This window comes from Peromyscus eremicus, chromosome 5, assembly GCF_949786415.1.
Source record: "Peromyscus eremicus chromosome 5, PerEre_H2_v1, whole genome shotgun sequence".
NCBI classification, from domain to species: Eukaryota; Metazoa; Chordata; class Mammalia; order Rodentia; family Cricetidae; genus Peromyscus; species Peromyscus eremicus.
The window spans coordinates 4954199-4979230 of NC_081420.1; the positions used below are offsets into that span (position 1 = coordinate 4954199).

General features: G+C 42.5%; 1 protein-coding gene across 2 annotated transcripts in view; it reads right to left on the bottom strand.

The window, feature by feature from the left end:
* Nucleotides 1-25032, bottom strand: part of Ntrk2 (neurotrophic receptor tyrosine kinase 2) — a 341393-nt gene that overhangs the window by 237658 nt on the left and 78703 nt on the right. For both annotated transcript variants that reach the window (XM_059262791.1, XM_059262792.1), the window contains exon 12: nt 24707-24806. In XM_059262791.1, coding sequence (XP_059118774.1) covers nt 24707-24806 — 100 coding nt within the window. The remainder of the gene's footprint in view (nt 1-24706; nt 24807-25032) is intronic.

The following is a 25032-nucleotide window of genomic DNA, read 5'->3' on the forward strand; positions in this document are numbered from 1 at the left end:
TCTGCCATGGTAATGAAATTACCACTAACTCTATTGAGCCAAAAATCTCATAGTTTTTTTGCCCCCCAAAATAAGAGAAAAAACCCCAATGGTGATCATGTGAGTTTCTATGTATGGCCATCCTATATACTCTCTCTTGAACAGGAGTTGACATGTCAGCAAGGACCCTTGTCCCACCCCAAACTCCAGTGGCAACTGGGAAGTTATCTTTTCTCTCTACATGGTTCGTACTTTAGTATGAAAAGTAAAAGCGGCTTCACAGACACCCAAGGCAAAGTTGCAACAGAGAGCTGGAGTTTCCCGCCAGACCTGCCTGTTTCCCCTCCCTGCCTGAGCACCCAGGGTGTTCTGGAGACTAACTCAACTCAAAGAGAAAGAAGCTTAAGCAGTCAAGACTCGCACCTCTGCGATCTGTTTAGAAGCACTCAAGGGTCTACAGGTCGGCAGCTGTGTCATTAGTTCTTTTGTTCATTTGTTCTTTCAATGCAACATCACGGAGTTTCTTTTTCTATAAAGAATGGAGAAGTCTGGTTTTACCAGCTACGAGGTGTCTGTCTTAGTATTAACTCTTCCATTGTATCCTGAAAGCTACCAGGGATAACCCATTAGTGAGTATGGGGTTGCATTCCAATAAAGCTTTATTCATAAAAATACACAGTGGGACAGATTTTGTCTGAAGGCTACAACTTGACAACCACTGTAAGGGACAAACACAAGTCACTTGTTTTCTCCTATAATATTGGCACTCTGGCAAGTAATTGAGCCCAGAGGTCCCATACTGGCAAGCATGATCATCATAACTAGTTTTTTAAAGTTTAAAAAAGTGAACATACAGTTCTATCTGTGATGCCTGATTTTCTAATCCCCATGTCATCCAGGTATGCTCTGCTCTTGCACTAGTGGTGTGGGCTGCCCATGCCAGAACTGTCTGTGGTCAGAAGTCCCCTGGCTTCTCCTTGGCACTCAGCACTCTCTTTTTATCAGTGGCAGGTGCAAACACAGAAGGAGGCTGCTCCAGGGAGGAAGTTCACCATGGCAGTTACATCTCAGATCCAAGGCAATTGAGCAAAATTCTCCAAATGTGCACATGCTTTTCAACCTAACAAAGCATCCTGCTTCCTACTACCTCATGATTGTAGGAAGACAGTGTGGGAGAAAGACTGTGGGCACCCTCCACTACCATGCCCTCCAACAACAAGGGTGCAAAGGTGCAGAGCCCACACAGCAAGGCACAGAATACCCTCCCTGGAATACTGTCCCTTGAACAGAATCCGAGAACTCTAATGAAGCTCATTTGTCTCCGTGAATCTAGACAAAGTCCGGAGCAGATGATGCACAGCCCCTTTAAAGCTGGCCTTCTATTTTGCCATCACCATAAAAGTAAAGACAGAACCAAATGTCTGGCAGCATCAGACTTCTACAACATAGCTCATGAACTGTCTTTTCAATTCAGCCTTGACCTGAATGACAAATCTATGTGTGCCATCTCCTTGCTTGTTAACACATTAGCTTCATGCAGAAGAACAAGTTCCCTTGGAAGTGAGTGTGTTATAAAAAGAAAAAAAAGTTATAATGGAAATTTCAGATCAATATCATTGAACTTCCAAAAGACTTGATGTGGAACCTTCTAAATGTATGTCTACGTTGAGCGCATTTTATTATTATTATTACTTGTTAATATTTTCAGTTCTTGTCCATGTGCCCAGAGATCTTGGCAAGATGAACATTTTATAAATCTGATAAATAAATAATTGAAGCTTCCCAGTCAGTATTACTCAGAGGAGAGAGAAGGAGGCCCTCAGCTATGTTAAAGTCAAGTCTGCCCTTGGTAATGCTCAAGTCCAAGGCCAGGAAAAGCACCGCTCCCTGGGGTGAGAGCACAGCCAACTTACTTTAACCAAGGAGACAGTGAGGAGTGGGTCAGCCCACCGCCCTGGCTCAGCACGATGAGCACTGAGTGTCAGAAGACATTTCCTGGGTGTTTGAGGAGATGAAGGCCTCCCATGTGAGCTGTGTAGTTCAGGCAGGAGGGCATCTTATTCCTGGTACCTTCATAAACTGCAGTGCCCGCCTCAAGGTGCACCTTTATTCCACCCAGCAGTGTTTATGTCAACCATGGTAGAGCACTCCAGATCTCAGAGCAAGACATCATGTGCTTCTGTGGCCAAAGTGGCTCAGGAGAAAACACACACACACACACACACACACACACACACACACACACTCATACACACACAAAGGGCTAAAATCCTCCCGCATGTACACACACACACACACACACACACACACACACACACACACACACACACAAAGGGCTAGAACCCTCCTGTATGTACCTTAACCTGAACTATGGCTCACAGATTGCACGGATTGCTCAGCTATGCACTATTCACCAACAGACCACTCAGAGAAGGGAAACTGGCTGAACGCATGCTTCACACATTTCTTTAAAGAGGAAAGAGTCAAGTTGTAATGCCCATGATATAAACAAATTATTTTCCAAAGAAACCAAATCACATTGTTGAACCAAAATGGTCCCTTCAGGTACATCTAGTTGTAAGTTGCCAAGGATGATAAAGCACACATTGCTTTAAAAAGACTTTGGAAAAGAGGGTTCTGTAGCAGGAAATCTTAAAGAGTCTTATTAATAAAATCAAACCTGAGGCCAGTTATCGGGGTGAACACTGGAAGATCAGAGAGACAGAACAAGTCACAGCTAACCTCACCTGGCCAACTTCTCAGCTGGTCTTGTTTCCTCAGACTGGAAGCTTCTGTGTCCTCATCCCAATGGCTTTCAGCTGAACTGTGCTGCTAGAAGCCTGAAAGCTTAACCAGCCAAATGCCTCTAGTTTCTGGTCCTCACACCTTATATATCTTTCTGATTTCTACCATCACTTACTTAAAGGGATTAAAGGCTCGCTTTCTGGGATTAAAGGCGTGAGTCACTATGCTTGGCTGTACCCTTGAACACATGGATTTCTGCCTCTGGAATGCTAGGATTAAAGGCGTGTGCTACCACTGCCTATCCTCTGTTTAATATTGTGGCTGTCCTGTTCTCTGACCCCAGATAAGTTTATTAGGGTACACAATATTTTGGGGAACACAATACCACCACAGGGTTCTATAAGCAAACCTTTGGCACAAAATACCTTATGCCTTGCTAGGGTTGCCACGTGCCAGCTTGTTAAATTTTCAAAACATTTTAGATTCAGCTATCTTCATATTGATAGCTTAACCATGGTGGGAATACTGACAACACAGGAGCCAGAAAGTGTTACAAGTTGGGATCATGACTGCATACCATCCCTGGCCCTGACTGTAAACATCTACACACCAATGTCACATACTTTATAAAACTGCCTCTCCATTTCTTTTGGGGCAAGCAATCTTACTGTTTAACAGTCAAAAAACATAGCTGTGGATGATAGATTGATAAATAAAACACTGATTGGCCAGTAGCCAGGCAGGAAGTATAGGCGGGACTAACAGAGAGGAGAATTCTGGGAAGTGGAAGGCAGGGGGAGACACTGCTAGCTGCCGCCAGGACAAGGAAGATGTAAGGTACTGGTAAGCCATGAGCCACGTGGCAAAGTATAGATTAATAGAAATGGGTTAATTTAAGATAGACAAAGTAGATAACAAGAAGCCTGCCACAGCGATACAGTTTGTAAGCAATATAAGTCTCTGTGTCTTTACTTGGTTGGGTCTGAGCGGCTGCGGGACTGGCGGGTTAGAGAGATTTGCCCTGACTGTGGGCCAGGGAGGACCAGAAAAACTCTAGCTACAAAACATTCTAGAAGTCAAAGCAGATATTCATTCTACAATATTTCTGGAAGGCTTGGTGTCTATTTGGATATACAGAGAGAGGGGAATTACCTGCTTTGTGTAGCAAGCCCTTTGCAGACAAGTATTGTATTAGAAAGTCGTTACTAGCTTCAGCTTCCCGTTTTGCTTGCTATTGTGACTTGTCAATCATACACACCTCTTCAGAGCTCTGAGGGTTTTGTTGTTGTTTCCATTTTATGTGTACGGGTGTTTCGCCTGAATGTATGTCTGTGTACAACACATATGCAATACCCATGGAAGCCCAAAGAGGGTGTAGGATTCCCTGGGACTGAAGTTACATATGGTTGTGAGCCACCATGTAGGTACTGGGAGTTGATCCTGGGTCCTCTGGAAGAGCAGCCGGTGTTCTTAACCACTGAGCCATCTCTCCAGTTTTTTCCTTCAGCGCTTTTTTTTAAATTGTGTTGTATCTCTCAAACACTAGGAAAAAACAGGTTTGGTAATTGAATGGTCTGACAAACACCAAGAAGAGACCCAGTGGCCCCACTGTTTCTGGTATATGGTCCTGCTTACTCTTTTATATAGCTTCTCTCTCCACAGTAGGTGCTTAGACAAAGGTCCAGACTAGAAGCTACTTTTCTCTCTCTGATAAAGATCATCTCTCCTACAATCCAAAGATAGGAAACATATCTCCTATGGATCCCAAAATAAATTTATTTGACCTAAAAGCTAAAGACAAAGATGTGCTACTATCTGTCACCAGGAGACGATTCTGCGTGGGTCCCTAGCACACATGTACCTTTGTGAGGAGAAATGGCATTTGCCATCTGCTCTGGGTTCTTTTCAAGCTTCAGGTACAGCATCTCTGAGAAATGGGATACTTATCACCCATTTGAAAAGACAGAGTCTCACCTCCACATTCTCCTGTAGAACAACACAGAGTATGGGCCCAACCACCTCCCTCATATGTGATCTTCAGCAGAGGGGACAGACACCAGAATACTGATCCCATGGCATTGTGCAGTATTTACTGACTCTGAGAGAAACTTTACATCTTGTGCTGTCTGTGGAATTCTGTCCACTCCTTTTAGCCTCCAAGTAGGATAAGCTGTCAGGCCTTTTATGCTCCTTGGCACCTGTTACCCAACAAGCTTTTTGAAAATAATCTGCATTGTATTTACATTGATATCTATCCAAGGTTTATCACTCATGAATCTGTACTTTTCTACATGCCCACATAGCTAATAAGGGCCACTCATAAGCTTCAGAGATGTTCTGTGGCTTCGCTGGGTACTTGATTATAAGACATTTCATGACACTCCATTGTGAATGACTAAGACTTAGACCTGCTGTCCTCTATTTAAGACACAAACGGACATGGACACAATGGTGTTTAGCCTTGATGATTCTTGTATACTCTAGAACAAGGTTTGTAAATTCTAAGGACTGTGTAATTCACCTGAGTAACAGTACAGCCAGACTTGGGTTCAGAAGGTCTGGGGCAGGATGAGCAGTCCCAGGTTATGTGTCTTTGACAAGTTTTCGGGTGATGTCAGTGACACTGGTCCAAGGACCTCACTTGGAGAGCAAGGTTTTAACAACTAAATATAAGTGTTATATCGTACTAACACTATAATATTTGCATAAACTAAAAAATGTAAATAGAAAATACCTATGACCATCTGGGAATTTCAATACATCAGAGAATTTCTTTCTTGATTGAAAAAAAATACTAAAATTTCCCTAAGTGTATGATTATTATATAATTATACAGATGCTCATGAACTTAAAACACGTTATATCCCATTAAACTGACCCATTTAAAACAGAATGTATTGTAAAGGTAAAATACAGACTGCCTAATCTGCAGAGCGCAGACACCGAGAGACACAGAATGCTGGGGGAAGGCTGCTCCCTGTGCCCGGTTGTGTGCTCGGTTAGTGGCTCTCGCTCTGCTGCTGTCCATGCCTGGGACAGAGGATTGTACTGTACATGGAAAGCCACACAAAGACTCAAATTCAAACTCCAGCTAGGACTTCTACTAAATATATGTCACTTCTGTACCATCATTAATAAAAAAACACAATTTGAAGCATCAGAGAATGTCTGTATGAAGAGAGCCACAGTGTTTGCTGGGACTTTCTTTATCCCCTGGTTTACACGTGATTCTGCTCAAGGAGCCAGGATCCAAACAAACGGACAGATGGACAAGTTAGACCAAGAGTTTATGAACTGCAGTGAGTAACAAGCAGGGCTAAGCAAGTGCTCATGGGTAAGCACGGAAGTAGAAGAAGAATGTCAAGGGGTTGACTCCAGAGAAACATTCTTCTGCTGGGGACACACTGCGCACAGTCAGAGGGCTGGGCTATCACCATGGACACCACTTTGTCAGCAGCAAGAGCCAGCCGCAGGTGCCTCCCCCCATTCTCAGCCCTCACCTCTGGCTGCCAGAGCTGGACCACCTACACAAGCAGCCTGGCAGCCTCAGGGGCCATTTTCAGGACAGTCATCAGTCCACAGAAATCATCTTCCTTCTTCTCTTCTGCTCTGGGGAACATTTGGGTGCCAATTTGAAAGTCACAGGGGAGAGAAGGCTTGGGAGCAGACGGGGAAGACACACTGTGGAGTTAGTGGGACTCTGAGCAGCATCCCACCGCCTCTCCCTTGTGCCTTTACCTTCCTTCTTTGCTTTTCTGTGGCGTCCTTTGTTTACATTCGTTCACTCATTTGTTTCTGAGACAAGCTTTCACTATGTAGCCCAGGCTGTCCTAGAACTCTCTCTATAGCCCAGGCTGGGCTCAAATGCTCAGAGATCCGCCTGCCTCTGCCTCCTGTGTGCTGGGATTAAAGGTGTGCGCCACCACTGCCCAGTTTCCCACCGACTTGCTTCCTTCTCTATTCATTTTCTCTCTAGCAAACAGACAACCCGAAAGACAAAGTGGCTTCAGCATCCCACACCACTTCCTCACTAGTGGCTGCTCATTTTGAAAGGTGTCTCCTCTGTTCAAAGGCTTCATTTTCAAACCTTTAACATCCATCACAGTCTTTACTCTTAAAACCATATCTAACCACATTTTCTCTCAGATGGTAACTAGGACCAATATTCAAACCTCCAATCAAAACCTTTTTTTCTCATTTATAGATCATCTTGTCCCAAATGTCTGATCAATTATCTCCACTGTACCTCTAATTTGCCAGTATCTTTCTGTCCAAGTTACTTGAATGGCTTTGAAACATCTTACAGGGGAAAAAATCACATTCATCCCCACAAAAAGCCACATTCTTCTTTTCTGACTCACAGATTGTCCAGTTCAGAGTATGTTTATTGAGGGTTAGCTCTGTGCTTTGCCTAATGCCAGGCACCCGGGGAGGGAGGGAGGGAGGGAGGGAGAGAGAGAGAGAGAGAGAGAGAGAGAGAGAGAGAGAGAGAGAGAGAACAGAACTGCTGACTTCAGCAGCCTTTCAGCCCCCAGTAGGATTCATAGGCAAACATCTTCTTTGCACCTGATAGACTCAGCATTTTTTCTGGATGATTTCTCAGAGCAGTGCAAACCTTCTATAAGGGAGCTCTCTCCTTTCTGCAAGGATCAGAAAGGATTTCTGGAGAAGGTGACAGCTAAGCATCACTTTGAAAAGACAGTAAGAAATGTTGAGAAAAGGGGGTGGGGAGAAGCTAGGATAATCACTATCCAGTGTGCGGAGAGACATGATAGCTTGCAGTCTATAAAGTGCTGACACCCCCATTGCACAGAACCCACAGAGAGCTTGAGGTCAGTCTTTATGAATTCCTGATTGTTTGGTACCTGTATCCACCATGAATCTTTCAAAACAGACCCAAATAAAGAGGTGAATAGGAATCTATCTAGACATTGTCAGCCCTGATATTCTCTAGAAATCTGTCTGTGGAACACACTGATAACTCCTGTGGAGATGAGAATCAGTGTTAAAAGGGCACTGTGGTCCATGTAGAGAAAATCGGTTTCTAAATAGTGACGTGGTGGGCTATTGGCACAGGACAGAGCATAGCTACCCCAAGAGAACAGACAAGAAAGGACCACCCATTGCCTGCCCCAGAAGCACACTGCCAGCACCCTGACCGGCTGAATTCCTCTCTACAATTCTGTTTTTACAAAATCCTCAAGTTGTCAAAAATTAGGCAAAGATCTAGCCATATACCATTTAATATTACTAACTCAGACACTTAGAAATAATTTTCAATCACTCTCCCTGTGAGAAATTAAGTTTCCTATTTTATCTTTTAAAGAGATATGCCCCTCCAATTTTAGCAAGTCATGAACTTTGATGTTGAAATGCCATTTTGATACATAGTTTTAAAATTAGATACTTTTAAACCACAAGAAGTCTGAAAGAGCTGAAACATTAAAGCCAGCAAGATGAAGCCTTCAACCTTGACTCTGCCAATGGCTAGTTCTGTAACTCGCATGTTAACAGGCTCTGAACTTCATCTAATTTATTCTTAAAGTGATTATGAAAATCAGCAAAACTTAGTCAGGCCTCTGGTACGCAGAAGTTGTATCACTAGATAACTCTAATCTAGACCTCATATTTTAAATTTGTGTGTGTGTGTGTGTGTGTGTGTGTGTGTGTGTGTCGTAGGCTGCACATGGAGGTCAGAGGACAATCTCAAGCAACAGGGCCTTTGTCCTTCACCCTGACTGAGAACAGTGTTCTCTGTTCACTGCATGTGCCAGGCTGCCTAACCCGGGAACTTCCGGGGTTGCCCATCTCCCCTTTCACCTTTCCACAGGGGAGCAGGGGCTGCCAACTCCTCTACTCCTGTGCTAGGCTTTTACCTGGCTTCTGGGGATGAGTCCAGGTCACCAGGCTTGGGTGGTAAGCACCCACTTTTGATAGTCTCTATTTACACACACATACCCCAAGTTACCAAATAGGAAATAAAAAGTTTCAAAGCAGTTGATAAAAGGTGTCAGACAAGGTATTTTGTAGAGCTCCAACATTGTCTTGAGTATCAGTTTTTCTGTCTTGGACCCAGAAGAACATTTGTGGAAGTCATTTGCTAAAGAGAGGCTTCCAGGAGACAAGGGGAAACCAGAAAAGGAGGAAGCCCCGTGAAGCTGAAACTTGAAGGGGAGGCTTCAGCCTTAGCCAGACTCTGTAGAACAAACACTCTGGGGATAAATGATCCTACACATTACCTTGAAGATTCGCACACTGTGCAAGAGTTTGAGCAACCTCAAGAGAGGAGAGTGACTCACTCCTGCTAGTATTGCTGAAGACCAGCGGGAGCTGAAGGAAGGGAGTGGGGATAACTAAAGCCTACCACTGCCATCTCTGTCTGCCACAGAGGGGGGTGGAGAGGAACTCCTTTAGCCTTTCAAAGAGGGAGGGACAGAAAATGCATCCAAAAGGCAGGGTGGCACACAAGCAAGTGAGGTTCCTTTGCTTCCCTGTTCACCCAGGTGATTTCTGCTCATTCTCTACAGCAAGAATCCTGTTAGGTTGGTGAACCTGGACTACCCCTAGGTTAGTAATGGTATACCTATTGACTCCCATCCTGTGCCCACCAATGCTGTTCAGATTTTGTACAATTACATACTTGGGTCTCTTTCCCCCATTGCAGTGGTCCAAAGTAAAATAGATGTTGTTTAATTACTACACAGCTCTGGTTTTCTTTGACATTTAAAACATTGTCCAATTGAGTACATTCAAATGAACATAATGCAGAATTTTTGAGGGGTCCAGTAAAGAGAATACTGAGAGTTAATGAGTACCCTAAATTTGTGGACATTATCAATGTCTAAGACTCAGAAGACCATTGTGCCCCAGTGTCACCACCAGCTTTATTTCAAGAGTATGACCCCAGTGCCCTGTGTAGCCCTCTCCCAGACAGTGGCTTGCAAGACTTTGGTCGACATTATTAAGTAAATGAATGGTGAGTACCATGGTAGCCTGCACAGGATCTGGGGTTGTTCCATTTCCAGTCTCTGAGAATACTGTTGGAGCTCAAGAGGTGAACGGAATGGCTACATGAGTGGAGGGGTTTTAGCTTAAGAATGACTGAATCTTGTCCTCAAGCAAATTCTCTAGAATCACTGATGCTACAGAACACTTACAATGAGCTGTTTCTGTTCATGGAAACAGTAGTTAACACTGTGATGAAGTGATCCAGCAGCACAAATTTACTCAGACATGGTCAATTCTGCTCTTAACACACTTGAATTCTAAAAATTGGGACTGTCATTATAATTCTTTGCTGCTTTCCCACGAATTGTTTAAATTGAAAACCTTTGGGATTAATATGAATTTCTTATGTTAGATAAGATATAAGATAGAGGACAGAGAATTCAAGCCAAACCGACATTTCTGGTTTTCAAGCTCATCAAAGGGTTATCTAAAATCATGGCTATTGCTTCCCATACTTCAATTTTACTATGTAAATCTGTATAAGATCTATTTCAAATATGGTAGGGTTGCTGACATTTTGCTGGTACTTGCTGAGTTAGTATTTTTTTTTTCATTTGCTTATCCACAGGCATATTAGATGGGAGGTAAAAGAACAGATTAAATACTTATTACCAGGAAGTTTATAAAGAGGAAAGTGTACATGATAGGCGTGAAGACTTGGGAAGCATCAACTTCCGGGTTTGTGAGGGAAGGATGTAGAAGAAATTACTGTTTCCTGGAGCCAGAGGAGGGAACAGGCAGTACAAGAAACAACGGGAAGGTGATAGAAGCTGCCCAAGACAGACAGCCAATTATCTTCTCACACTAAGAGAAAACAAGACGGGAGTCAAAGCTAAATAGAAATTGATGCTAAAGGAGATGAGGCCAGAGGATGAGCTGCTTCCCTGACGCCACCACCAACAGTGACTCTAGGAAGATGAACCTAGACTCAGAGAGCAGAGTGCCTGGTCAGGAGAACAAGTAGGCAAATTGAGAGGCAATGTCTTCTTTGGAAGTCATGGCTTCAAACCCTGCAGCCTTAAATCTTTAGTTTTAGCCTGCTCTTTTCTAAAAGAAACATCACGTGAAATCCCAGGGTTCTACCTGATGTTGAACCATGGCTATGAGGAAACAGATTTCCTATTTTGTCTTGGCACAGTCTGAAAAGACATCATTTGAAAGTGATGCTTTTTCCCAATAGCAACAGGGAACTCCAAAAGAGAATTCGACATAAATTGTATCAGCCATAAAACCCAAATCTCAGGGTAAACAGCTGTATGGAAGGAGTCAGACTAAGGATGAGAACTGTAGTATCAAGTCAAGACATAATTCAGTCCTAATCTTCTCTGCTGCCAAGGACATGGTCACAGCAGTCTCAGCATGTTATATGTGTATAATGTTGAGGGACTGCAGATGAGCAAACCTTCCAAGCCATCCTGAGGAAGAGCTGTATGGGGAATGAGAGGGATCTGGTCCATACTCCTAAAACAGAGTTGAAGTTGACACTAGGGTATGCTTCTATCCATAGTCTTGCATCATGAACTCCTCTTCCCTGCCATCTAGAGATGCAGTTGCTCTATTTATCATTCATTACTAAAAATCCACTTAATATATTACAACATCCACGGTGCCCATGTGTGAGTTCTTTCCACAGCCTTCACAATGTTCGGCTTACCAAAGTGCCTTGTGTCATTACCCATCACCAGGAGAAGAAAGCTGCATAAAAGCTGACCCAGAGTAAAATAGCCACTGTAGAAACAGATCTACTTCATGACCCAGCTGTGCCACTCTCAGACATATATACTCAAAGGGCTCATCCATGTTCACTGCAGCTCTATTCACAATAGCCAGGGAATAAAAACAGCCTAGATATTCAACAGCTAATGAATAGAATGAAAATGGAGTACATTTACACAACAGAATCTTACTCAGCTGTTAAATGAATAAAATTATGAAATTCATAGATAAATGGATAGGTCTGGAAACAATCACTCTGAGTGAGTTAACCCAGACCCAGAAAGACAAACATTGCCTGTTTTCTTTTGTTTGGGGATAGTAACTTTGGGTCTTAAGATATGTTTCATTTGGAATGCCCATAGAGGTCAGAAAAACAGCAATGGGCCATGGAAGGGAGCAAATCTGAGGGAGGGGAAACAGAACACAGGGGTAAATGGAAATAATGGAATGGAAGGGGTTGAAGAGTCAGGAGATGGGCCAGCAGGGTAATAGCCAGAGGAGGGGATACTGGAGAGGGATAACCCACAACAAGCCCTTTTGAAGAGATACATGGAAACCTACCTACTTCTGTAGAAGCCTCCTAAAATATATACATAAGTAAAATGTTTAAATGGAGATAACCTATAAGGAGGCAACAGTGTCCCTGCTAGACACCAGAGGATAACAAATATAAAGGCCGCTGCTAGGAATACACTTCCTTCTTGGAATTGTTGGCTAGTATGTCCCATGGACCCCAAACATTAGTCTACTGACAATGTTATTGGTTTCCCTCTGGCACTCAGTGCTAAGATCCTATTGTTGAAGACACATTTTTGAGTCATAAGAGATGGACAAATCAAGTTGGCACTGACCTGGAATCTTCATCCCCAGCAGCTAGCTTTCATAGTGCTAGAAAGTGCTATGCATGATACCAAAGGAGGAAAGTACTCATCATTTGTACCCAGTGCTTAGGACCCTGTGATTTTCGATAATGACTGGTCTGGAAAGACATGCCCACTGTTGCAATAGCTGCATGAATATTATAGAAGTAACCACCCAGTTTCTGGTTGAATTAAGGCCCCTCCCCAAGGTGAAACTCATACCTGGGACCATTATCAGGACTAAGAACATATGGTTACATAGATTATAGGCCCTACAGAAGAATCTACTACTATTATTCTGCTAACTGGAAAGATGCAAATCTATTTCTAAAATCTCCTTACTCATACTCAAGGAGAAAAGGCTACATTATGCCATATGAAAACTATTCTCAGCTCTGTAATAACTCTAAAGTGCCAGGAACTTACTTCAGACAACACAACACAAAACCAGACTGAGAGTAAGGAAATAGCCCAGCTGTTGAGCTGGTCCCCAAATTGTTCCAGGAAGGGATGGTTAAGGCAGAGCTACCCTATAAGAAGTGACTAGTGTGGATAATTTAGACTCAATATATTCCCATGATGACCTCAGGTTAGAAGCTATATCTGTATTATTTCATATGAAAATAAAAAAAAAAAGAAATTGTGACTCCACTATGGAGGGAAAAGAAAACAAACCTATCACACACTGAAATAGTATCAGCAGAAGGGCCTGCCAGACTTTATGAGAAAGTGTGTGATTATACTAAATGATTTTATAATATGGTAGTGTTAATTCAACAAGAGGGGTCCTTTGGATGATTTTTTAAAGTCCTGTGTTGTTTTGGGCCTTGTCACACTTTTTTATTTTTTAAACAGAGAATCCAGGAAGCAAGGGTAGGACATGTTCAGTTCAGTGGTTGACTCTATTTAGTTTCTCCAGGATTGCAAGAGTTGACAAATCTCAGTAGGCACTTGATGAGTGATGTCACTCTGTATGCTGTGAATGTGCTGCTCTGATTGGTTGACAAATAAAATGCTGATTGGCCAGTAGCCAGGCAGGAAGTATAGGTGGGATAAGCAGACAAGGAGAATTCTGGGAAGAGGAAGGCTGAGTCAGGAGTCACCAGCCAGACACAGAGGAAGCAAGATGTGTAGGCAGAACTAAGAAAAGGTACCAAGCCATGTGGCTAAACATAAATAAGAATTATGGGTTAATTTAAGTATAAGAGCTAGTCAGTAATAAGCTTGAGCTAATGGCCATATAGTTCATAAATAATATAAGCCTCTGTGTTTACTTGGGTCTGAGCAGCTGCAGGACAAAGTGGGACACAGGAACTTTATAAATGGCTGTGGGATCTTGGTGTCAGATGAGACCAGGAACACTTCTAGCTACAGGCACTCTGCTCCACTCTCTACATTCTTCCCTTCCATCTGCACCCACCCTGAATCCATAGGGGCTGAAATGACTCTTCTGTCTTCAGTTCAGGATGTTAATAACTTTCTAAAGACGTAAAGAGTTTAAATGAAATTCTCCTCCCCTTTCCTCCCTCCCCACTCTCTCCTATGGTGATATATTGTATACCAAATAAAATTTGCCTGAAGATCAGAGAACAGAACAAGCTACTGGATTCCAGGCAGTGGTGGCACACACCTTTAATCCTAACACTTGGGAGGCAGAGATCCATCTGGATCCCTGTGAGTTCAAAGCCACCCTGGACTACATGAGATTGATTCAGTCTAGTAGAGAAACAGAGCCAGACAGTGGTGGCACACACCTTTAACTCCAGCACTAAGAAGGCTGGGCAGAGGAAGGTATATAAGACGTGAGGAGACAGGAACGAAAGCTTTTTCAGGCTGAGGAGTCCTAAAGGTAAGACATGGCAGTGGCTTGTTCCTTTGTCTCTCTGATCTTTCAGCATTTACCCCAATATCTGGCTCTGTTTTTTTTTTTTAATTAAAAGACCATTTATCAATTCATGTTACACCCTCCCTATCCCTCTTCTTCTCTCTTCTCTCCTGGTCTCCATCTCCCTCTCCTCTCTTAGAACACAAATGTTAGCATATGATAGCAAAGGAAACCAATGTGTTTCTACTTTCGCTGATGCCTTGGTCAGAGCCGAGGTTTTCTTCTGTCTTGCTCCTGTCCAAGGCTTGGCTTCTCTCTCAGGAAATGCAGCATCTTGGCCTATGGTTATCATATGGGTGGCAATCTGTTTCAAAAGGAATTTAATTTCTCTAGAATATCTCTTTTCCTCTCTAGCAGGCTGTAAATACATCAAATTGAAAGTCTGTTTTGTGTAAAAGAATTCTTCTAGCAATTGTGATTCCCCTCTACACAAAGGGAATCTTATTAGCTTCCATGAGCTTGTGTTTCTAGATCTAAGCTAATGGATACTAGGGTCTCCACACCAGAATCCTTGCCCTGCAGTTAATACTCCTCCCAGAAGAAGCTGTTAAAACTGATACACCAAGCCAAATAATACAACAGGTTCCTTGTAAAACCCAGAACAATTCAAACAAATGAGTTGTTTAAAGGGCAATAAAATTAGGAATTGAAATAATTTGTACATAACAGCTGAAGGGCTTAAAATGAACATCTGTTCCAGTAAATGCTCTATAGTGACACACTGGGTTGACCGTCTTATCTATAAACCTTCCAATAAGCTTTAACATGGTCGTATACACTGTACATGCATATAGTATGTTTCTGCAGTTCAGACTCAGGATTAACTCAGATTGTAATCTCCATTTTTTCACCAGAACATAAAATGTAAAGCATAATTGCCTCTTAGGAATTAACTTAAACAACTAGGCCTGAAAACTAAGAACTGGTTTTGTTGTCATGATCACCCACATGACAGGTTCTCTCCTTTATTTCATCAAAGTGAAAATAGAATTTAGAGACAAAACATTGACTAAAACAATAGCTGCAACTGGAAAGTACAGATGTGAAGCCAAGGTTATCCAACCATGTCTCCAAATGTGGTTCCTATTCATTAGAGTTCAAGACTTACAAGGTAACAACTTTCAAATTCAAAGGAGGCACATTATTTAACCAGGCTGGCTTCCCAAGTGCCACGGGACAGTTGTGCTGACTCACAGTTAAATGTATTCCCACAATCATTCAGCATTCTTGCCCAAAATAAAGATAAAACTGGAGCATATGTTAGAATTTAAGCCAAGTTACTATCTTTCTTCTTCAGAAATCCTCAGAAGCCTGTCCACCAAAATTACATACAGGAATAGAGGGGGGGTTAGGAAGCACAGAAGAGCACAGCAGAGCAGCCAGCTGGATAAACAATAAAAGATAAAAGTGACACAAGAGGGAGAAGAAGAAAGCCAGAGGACTTCCAGATTTTCGAAGTCCCCATCCAAGTGTGGCCTGTCCTGGGTAAAGAGGTGGGAGGAAGCATACCACTGGTTTAAAAACTCCAGTGAGGATTGTCCTTGACTTTCAAGTACTTCTAATTTCTTCTAAAGAGATCATCCACCTTTAAATAAAAGCAGTAGTGTAGAGAGTTCCTAAACAACATCACATGAGCTTTCTATGTTATGAGTAAACAGAACCTTTCCTGGAGTTCCAACAGGCTCAATGGAATGGCTCAGGCAAGGTGGGCAATGGAAGTTAGAGCTGAGATTTGTTCCTGGCAACATAGATGATCGTGAGGGCGTTATACTGAGTACAAGAAGGCAGCCCTGGACAGACAAGCACCACAGGTTCTCTACTGCTAGGAAATCAACTTCTTAATTGAGAAGCATGGGTACCAGAGGCCAGGGAGAGGAGGAGGAGGGGGGAGGGAGAGAAGACAGTGGAGAGTGCAGCTGCTTAGGAGGAATGGCTTCTGGTGTCTTGTAGTGCAGTAGGGTAACTAGCTGACAACAATCAGTGCAGACTTCAAAACACAAAGCATAGAGGAATTAGATATTTCTGGCACAGAGAAGAAAGTGCCTGAGCATTGATGGGCTGGTTACACTGATCTCATCACTATGCTCATGGGTTTCTATTATTATTATTATTTTCAATTCTTTGGGAACTTCATAAAATATATTTTAAATATATTGACACCCAATTCCTCCCCGTCGCTCCTCCAAGATCTGCCTCCCATATCTGTCCCTCTCCACTTCCCCTTTCCTTTATAACTTTAATAACTCATCAATTCTAGTTTGTGTTGTCCTGGGAGGATAGTCATCAGAGCATGGTGAGCCCAACAGGAGACATATCCTTTGAGAAAACTGACTCTTCCTCTCCTATATGCCATCAACTGTCCATTGATCAAGACATTCTAGCATGCCCATTGATCAGCATGCTAGCATGGAGTAGGAAGGGGTTTAGAAACCCCTTACCTCTAACTAAGAAGCTATGAGCATTTGTATTCATGCATTCAAATGTCATACCACATCCTGTAAGCATTTATAATTAAATTAAAATTAAAATAAAGAGATAGTTAATGGGAGAATGACTGATTGTTCTGCTTCCTGTGTGAACTACTATACCAATCTCTTCCAGTTTCATGTCTTCACAATGTGATGCACAGATTCAGCATCCCTGCTGTCATATAGATGTATGCAATGTTGGCATGAAAGTAAGAAAAAGAGCTGAACAGATGGCTCAGTGGATAAGAGCACTGGCTGCTCTTGCAGAGGACCCAGGTTCAGTCCACAGCACCTACAACCATCCACAACTCAGTGTCAGGGGATCCAAGGCTCTCTTTTGGCCTCCACAGGCTCTGTACACATGTGGGATAGATATACGCATGCAGGCAACCACTCAGAGACAAAAACAAAAATTAAGTAAATATTTTTTAAGTAAGAAGAGATTGGAAAAGACAGCTTGTGAGCTTGGGTTGGAAGCACACCTCCAAACAACAGGAATGGGGTCAGTCATTTCTTCCAAAATATATTTTAACTGTTAGTCAACTCTTTCAGCTGACTTTTTTTCTAAAATTATCAAGGATTGGTGAGTATTGACATATTATTTTCTCCATTAAAAGATTCCTGAGGTATAATACGAGTTCAGTTTGAGGCTGTGGGGAAGACAGCCAAAAGTTTTCCTGTAAACCTGCTTTCTCTGAAGCCTCTGGGAGGCTCCCAATTCCTCTCACATGAAGAGGAACCAACGAAGCGTCATGCTCCTCCCCACAGTGAGTTAATCACCAAACTCTTCAAAATGTCTCTCTGTTTTGTCAGTGGCTTTCTGATTCTATGCAGTTAAAATAATATTCTGAAAATGTCACACTAAAATTTTCTCGTGTCTTTATTCTCTGTATCTCTCTGAGTAAGATGAGTATTTCACACAAAATTAAAAGAGAAAAAGGGAATTGCAAAAAGCCCAAGGAGCTAAGTTTACAAGCATACAGAATAACTTAAGTGGGAAGGTGTAAGATATGTTTATGGCTTGGAGCAGAAGGCCTTCAGAAGGCATGTGGTTTCAATGGGCAATATCACAGATTCATCTCTATCTAAAGGCAAACATTTTTGTTTACCAAAAAATCTATTGAAAAGTTAAAAGATGCTGATGTGGTGGCTCCCACCTGTAATCCCAGCACTTAGAAGACTAAGGCAGGGTTTACTGCAAGTTAGAGGCCAGCCTGGGCTACAAAGTGAGACCCTATATCAAACAAACTAGCAAACTTTAAAAACAATTGATCAAAAGCAAAAGACTAAAGAAAGAGGAATAATATGCTTCACCAATAAAAATTAATACATAAAAGTACTGCATACACATACACCAGTAATAAATGTATCATTTCTTCTCATTTTTCATATGATAAAGATTCTTAACATTATTAATCAAAATATCAGCTTAATCTAAATTAATAAATATATAGAAGATCGATACTATTCACCACCCCTAGGAATAATAAAAGTGTACCCTTGTGTGCTATTGCCAGAAGGTCTGATAAGTAAAGGGCTTATTTAGGTATCTGCTCACATTTGAAGTGTGTACTGTTTCCTCTCAACCTCCATTTCCACCCATCTCTATGCTTATACATAAAATAATTTTCTGAAATTTTGATTAAAATTTAAATGTCAAGATGTATCAAATTAATCACAATTTATTAGTAATAATAGTATAAAGCAATTATTAAAAGCAAGGAATGCTTGTGTTTCAATACTAAACTCAGTTTGTCTTCATAACAGCTCTGTGAAGTGGGTACTACTATTGCCTCCTGTAGCCTGGATCTGGACTATTCCCCAAAGACTTATGTGGAAGTGGATTTATTTTGTTATTGGGAGGTGGTAAGAACCTTGAAGGGTGGAGCCTGTAGGAGAAACTGGGTTATTCAGGGTCTGCCCTCAAAGAGGACCCCTGGATCCCAGCACCTTCTTCTCGCCTCCTTTTCCTTATCCTTTCTGGTCAGAAGGTGCACAATTTTGCCCCTCCTGTGTTCCCACTATGATAAACCACCACAGGCCAAAAGTGACAGGACCAATTGATCATAGTCTAAAACCTCCAACACCGTGAGCCGGCAAGAACCTCACCTTTCTTTGAGCTGATTGTCTTGGGTATTTCATTAGAGTAATAGGAAGCTACTATAGTGGTGTGAATAAGAATGGCCCCCATAGGCTCCTGTATTTGAATGCTTAGTTTTTGGGGTATGGCACTATTTGAGAAGGTTTAGGAGGTGTGGCTTTGTTGGAGGAAGGGTGTCTCTAGGGGTGGGCTTTGAGGTTTAAAAAGCCCAAGCCAGGGCCAGTCTCTCTCTCTGCCTGGGGACCAGGATGTAGCTCCCAGCTACTTCTCCAGCACTATGTCTGCCTGATGCCATGTTCCTGCCAAGATGATATTGAACTAAACCTCTGAAATTATAAACAAACCCCCAATGAAATGCTTTCTTCTGTGTTTTCTTGGTCATGGTGTCTCCTCACAGCAGTAGAACACTGACTAAGACAGCTACTAACCCATGTGCCCCTACAGAAATGAAGCAAGAGAAGATGAGACTCTTGCTCAAAGCCACAGAACGTGTAAGAGGCAGTGGGTTTCAACCTTGAATAGCCCAGTGACAGGGTGCTGGGAAGTACTACTAAATAATGTGCAGTGACTCCCCAAGTGCTGGAAGAAAGGGCTACAAGGTAAATCATGACTTCAGGAAATATGCAGAACAAGATTGGTGTTATGACTCCCTGTGGAATAAAAAAAGAAGCTATGTTCTGATTATCTGCATAAAAGTGAAGCTCTGTATTTGATCATTTACATAATGTATGCATCCTGCACGATAAAGACAGTTCTATCTGGGAATGAAAACAGCAGTGTGAGAAGAGGGTGATGGGGAGTTTCTGGTTTTGACTTACATATCCCTAAGCCTCATGGAAGTTTAGAAAACAGACTTTTGTTAGTGTTCTAATTTATCTACACTGCAAATTTTGTTTCTTCAAGAGTGAAAGATGCATGTGGAGGAAGTTTGTCTTTTCAGATGTTTCTATGACCGTATTTCTGGCTTTGGCCACACGTTTTCCTCTTAAAAGATGATCCAAATAAGTGTTGACTCTAGCTCTTTGACCTTCTGAACCATTCTGAGCTCACAGAAAAGGCAGGAATTGCCACTGGAGTTAGTGCTAGCCCTACTATGTTTATGAACATTTTTAAGTGAGTGGAATTCTTATTGCTGAAAGACATTCTTGATCATTGCAAGAGCACTAACTTGAGTGTGGAGTAGAGAAACGTGAACCTGTGCTCCCAGGCAGTGTCACTTTGTGTCTGTCTTAACTGGGAAACCCAGAGGCTCTGAGATCGGGAATGAATACATGCAGGAAAGGGGCATACAGATGAAATCTCTTGACCACTGAGGCCACAAGAGAAGAACCACCTTTTCCCCATTCTTTCTTCTGTGATTTCTTAGGCACTGAGATATTTCAATCTAGAGTCCAAAGGATGCGTAGGTACTGAGGGAGAAATACCACATGTGTGTTTCCATCAGGGAGTGCAAGTAGCACACTGATAGCCAAGCCCATTCCTCACCCATATAGTGCGTGCCAAGCCTCTGGCTCCTTGTGATATTTCCAGCCGTGCCTGTGGCAGGACTCCCAGCATGGAGCACCCTCTGAAGAACTGGCAGCCCATATGCCATGAATTCTTCCATTCCCTTTATGTGCACTTCTACATCCTAGAGCAAGGAGGCCAAGAAGCCATGGGAGAGCCAAGTTAGACTTGGTCAGAACATGAGTGCATGCATTCACTGCACATTCATGGTCCTGTTGCTGTTCCTTAGCAACAAGACGCTCTGAAAATTCTTTGAGAGCTATATTATTGAAAATAATATAATCACAATAAACTGGAGGCAGCCTTAGAAGAAAAAGAATCAAATTATACTTACAGAAATATCAATTGAGTCACAGATGTAGGTAGACTCACAACGTGTTTCATGTTTCATATTAAGTATGTATAGGAAAAAACCAGTGCACATGGCCAAACACTAATGGAGTAACTTTTTTTGGAACTCCTCTGTGCTAATAATAACTAGCCATCCAACAAAAATAAGTAACTGGACAGAAATAAACAAGAGAAAATGGAAAGGAAAAAAATCTACCACTTGACATTGTTACTGTCGCAAGTCCAATAACCTAACAGACATTAGCAACAACATGTTAAACTATAGTAAACAAGCAATAGTGAAAAAAATTCTAGATTAACGGCAACATATGAGCCCCCAGCTGACACCTCTTCCAGCTTCAGGTCTGAGTGAAGACACAAGCCCCAAAGCCACATATTCAAAGGCAGCAGTCGAAGATGTTCCTACACAGAGTTGAAAAGCAAAGTACACCCTCCAAACTTAGAGACAACTGTTCCAAAGCCAAGAGCCCCAAGACAAGACCTGTCCAGACAACTTCTTGCCAATGACCTTCAATTATCTCAAGTTAGAGAAAATTAGAAACAGTTGTCTCTTTCAGAAGCTAGGAAAAAACCCAGAGTCTCCCTTTAGTCGTTCACCTGTGAGTAGGTATCATCCAGATATTAAGTTCTTACCAATTAACAGCTTACACTGGGTGAAGCAGGCAGTTCTCTCACACCATTCAGTCAATTAATACTTATTGAGTACCAACTGAACTAGGCACTGAGTAAATCAAGATGAGCACACAGGCAGGACTGACGCTCAGTACCCTCCCATGGTGTGCTGTGCTACCAGCAATCTGCTTCCCCTGAGGACAGAGCATCAGGCCAACGAAGCTTAATCCTTCAGCTCCATCTCCAAAGGCAACACCACAGCTCTCTGGTTGAATTTCCCCATTTAAGTCCCTGAATACAGTGTAGAGCTCATCTCCTGTGTAAGCAACATCAGAAATAATATTTGGGTCCTCATAAGGCTTGTCCTTCTCGCCCTGCATTCAGCTACAGTGTGGCAACCAGAGGTTTCTGGTTTGTATTACCCCAGGTTCTTCAAATCAACAGTATTAAACCATTAATTAGTTCATAACTTGAAAGCTTGTGCCACAAATTGAGATAGTTGACATGCAAGATAAACCATGTTCCCCTCAAAGTTCCTATATTAGAAGAACAGGGGTCAGTGTGGTGGCGTTGAAAGGTGGCATAGAATGTTTAAGAGATAGGGCTAGGTCATTGGGGTGCTGCCCTTGGAAGGAGTTAATATTGGTTTTGCAGGGTGTGTAAGTTCATATGAGAGAAAAATGTAATAAAAGAGGAAGATTGGTCCACCCCGCCCTTTGGCTTCTTGACTAAACATGTGATCTGGTATCTATCTGTTGTTCAACCTTCCTCTGGATGACAAGGGAAGAGAGAGGGGCCTCACCTCAGGAAAGGTGGTGGTGTACTGTTTGGACTTTCAGACTTCCAAACTGTGAGCTGAAGACTTCATTCTTATATACACTCCCCAGATTCGGGTATTTAGTTCTTTCTTAATAGCCATGAAAAATGAAGACAGCCCTGAATGCCTAAAGGTGAGCTGGCAGCCATCCTATCTTGATTTGTTCCTAAGACAGGCAATATATTGGGGTTTAAACCTCACCAAAAAGCTTATAAGAGTATAAATTTCATGTGTAATAGCCCACCTGCATATTAGCCATTGGTCCCTCTCTGAGTCCACACTTCTGGCCAAGGCTATGCAGTTTCTTCTATTGCTCCTAAGAAACCATAACTGGCAACTGGCATATTGTCTGATTATTTCAGGAGTATAATGTTTGCATAGTCTTCCCATTTTAGGACGTATGTTTTTGAGCATAATCCTCACTCTAATAGCATTGGAAGTGCATTAACACATTAATTTTTAAACACCACTTTATGTTCAGTTTTGTTTGAGCTTGATACATGAGCCCCATCTTAATTTCTAGATCCCAAAAGATGATGGACTCAGCATCTGCCTTGTTAAGCAATAACCTCAGATCGGGGTCAGTTTGTGCATGCCATCCCACAGACTGATACATCAATGAAAGCAGAAATAAAATAAAACCCTAGCTACTCCCAAAAGGAACACAAGCCTTTGAGACATTGTCAATGTACTTTTTATTTATGTTTAGGAGTAAGAGAGAAAAACACACCTATAGTTGTGACTGCTGGAAGATGTCATTGACTGTCCTGGTCAAGGACAAGCAACTTTTTCCTCCCAATTCATTAACAATACCCTCACGCTGTGCTCAGAAAATGCAGGCATTTGGTGGTAATCACCCAAATTATCCATTTAAAATACTGTCTGCTCTCAGTTCTGGGGTTACAGTATGCAATACAGCTTTCTTAGAAATGAACATCTACCTTTTCTCCTCCTATTGTACTTCTCTTCAGTGTGTCGTTCCTGGACAGCATCAGGAGGACTTCCCAGACTACACTCCCAGCATTCCCAGCACTTTTAATGAGCTCCCAGAAAGACCTGGACATATTCTTTCTCAGAAGAATCCACAGATGAAACCCCTGGAGTCAAATCCTTCAAGAAAGGAGCCTCAGCCTCGAGAGCCCGCTACTCTCCAGTGCAAGCTGTGCTTGGGGGACACGCACTCAAAACACCCCTTAGGAAATCAAGCACCGGTAAGGGTGAGAAACATAAATGCTCATGGTGGATACCCGGCATGTGGACAGCACACAGCTGGTCTAGCCTGGTGGCTTGGGGAGAAAAGGCTGCTTGGTTTGCATGGCAACTCCACACTGTCATACGAGGAGAGATGTGGAAGCCCACGTTCACGACCAGGATTAATGATTCTCACGGCTCGGGCATTAATTTCAGGGCATGAACAGCCCCTGAACACTGTTCAGATACCAATTTTCTCATTCACACAGACCAGACTACCTCAGAACTCTGGGAGAAGCCCTGTAATCCTTGATTCCCTGTGAGTTTCTGGCACCTGTTTAGGCTCAAAATCCACTTTACAATGACTCCAGCCACTCAGTACATTCCTTCTCCCAAGTCTCACCGCTTACTAGAGAAAAGGGACTTTTCTCCTAAGGAAGCATCAGAGGTCCACAAACTAAGAGATGGAAGGGTTTTATCACATTTTACTTTATGTCTGAATAGATGACAACTGAGAATCTCCATCACGGTCACCAAAGGAATGAGGGGGACGAAACAACAGGAAAGATCATCCGTCTTAGGCCCATGTACACTGGCCAAGATACTGCTGCTTAAGCATCCCTTTCCAAGTGACAAGCAGGGTTAGTCATTCCCACTGAGCACACAGGTAAAACACCCACAGACCCCATCCTCCACCAAGTCCTCTTTACAGTTTTCCCTCCTAGGTACTCAGAGTACCGAGCTGTCAGACCACACAAAATACAATAATCTCACAGCAGCCAATCCATAGGCTTAAACACCACAGCAAATGCTTCAACGTCGTCACAGGAACTCCTCACTTTCATATAAAAGCATTTATTCAAGTATCTCCCCATGCCCACCCCCAAACACAATTCACTGGCCTAAAGACTATCAATTATCTGCTCATGGCAACACAGTTCTCAGCCCTGAGAATTTTTCCACTTAAATAAAAAACAGTCCATGCACAAGCTCACTGGACCATGGTGGCTTTCTTATTTTGCATCCGACAGTGTTAATTTTCCCAAACTGAAAACACAGGAAAGCAATAGCAAAAGAAATCAGGTGACAGAAGGCTTAGAACCTCAATATACAACTACAGAAAGAAGCACATGTGCCCATGGCACATGTCACCCTGCCCCTGAGCCTCACCTGACCACAACAGGAACACTCAAGCACTGTCCCGTGCCTACACTGCTGAGCTAGTACATAGTTGAGAAACCAGTCCATGCTTCCTGGGACAACTGTGCTCACAGGAAAGTGAGTAGTGTTGAGCAATCACGACTTTGTTCTGTCTTGATTTGTAGTATTATACCCTTGTTGCTGTTCTCCCAACTTAAAAACCAGTCATCATAAATCCAGCCACTTCCTCCTTTAGTGATAATTAGCATTAGTCATGATCCAAAAATGAGTCCACTTAAAAAGCAAAATAAGCATGGCTCTGCTTACCTTTCATGCCAAACTTGGAATGCCTTGCCAACTTGAGCAGAAGCAGCATCACCAGCAGACAGAATCCCACCACAGACGCAATTACCACCACGGCATAGACCTGGAGAGAGAACGAGGCTGTGACGACCTTGCAAAACCGTTCCCTGCACTTAGATGACAGTGGAGATCATGGCAGTTAACATTTCCTGAACATTTACTACTGTGATGCCTACTCTACAAAGGAAGAAGCATGTTACACTTATAAACAGACCTCTAACTGATACCACATGAATAATCATATCTATGGCTACCTCTATCTATTCATCCATCCATCTAGAGACATAGGA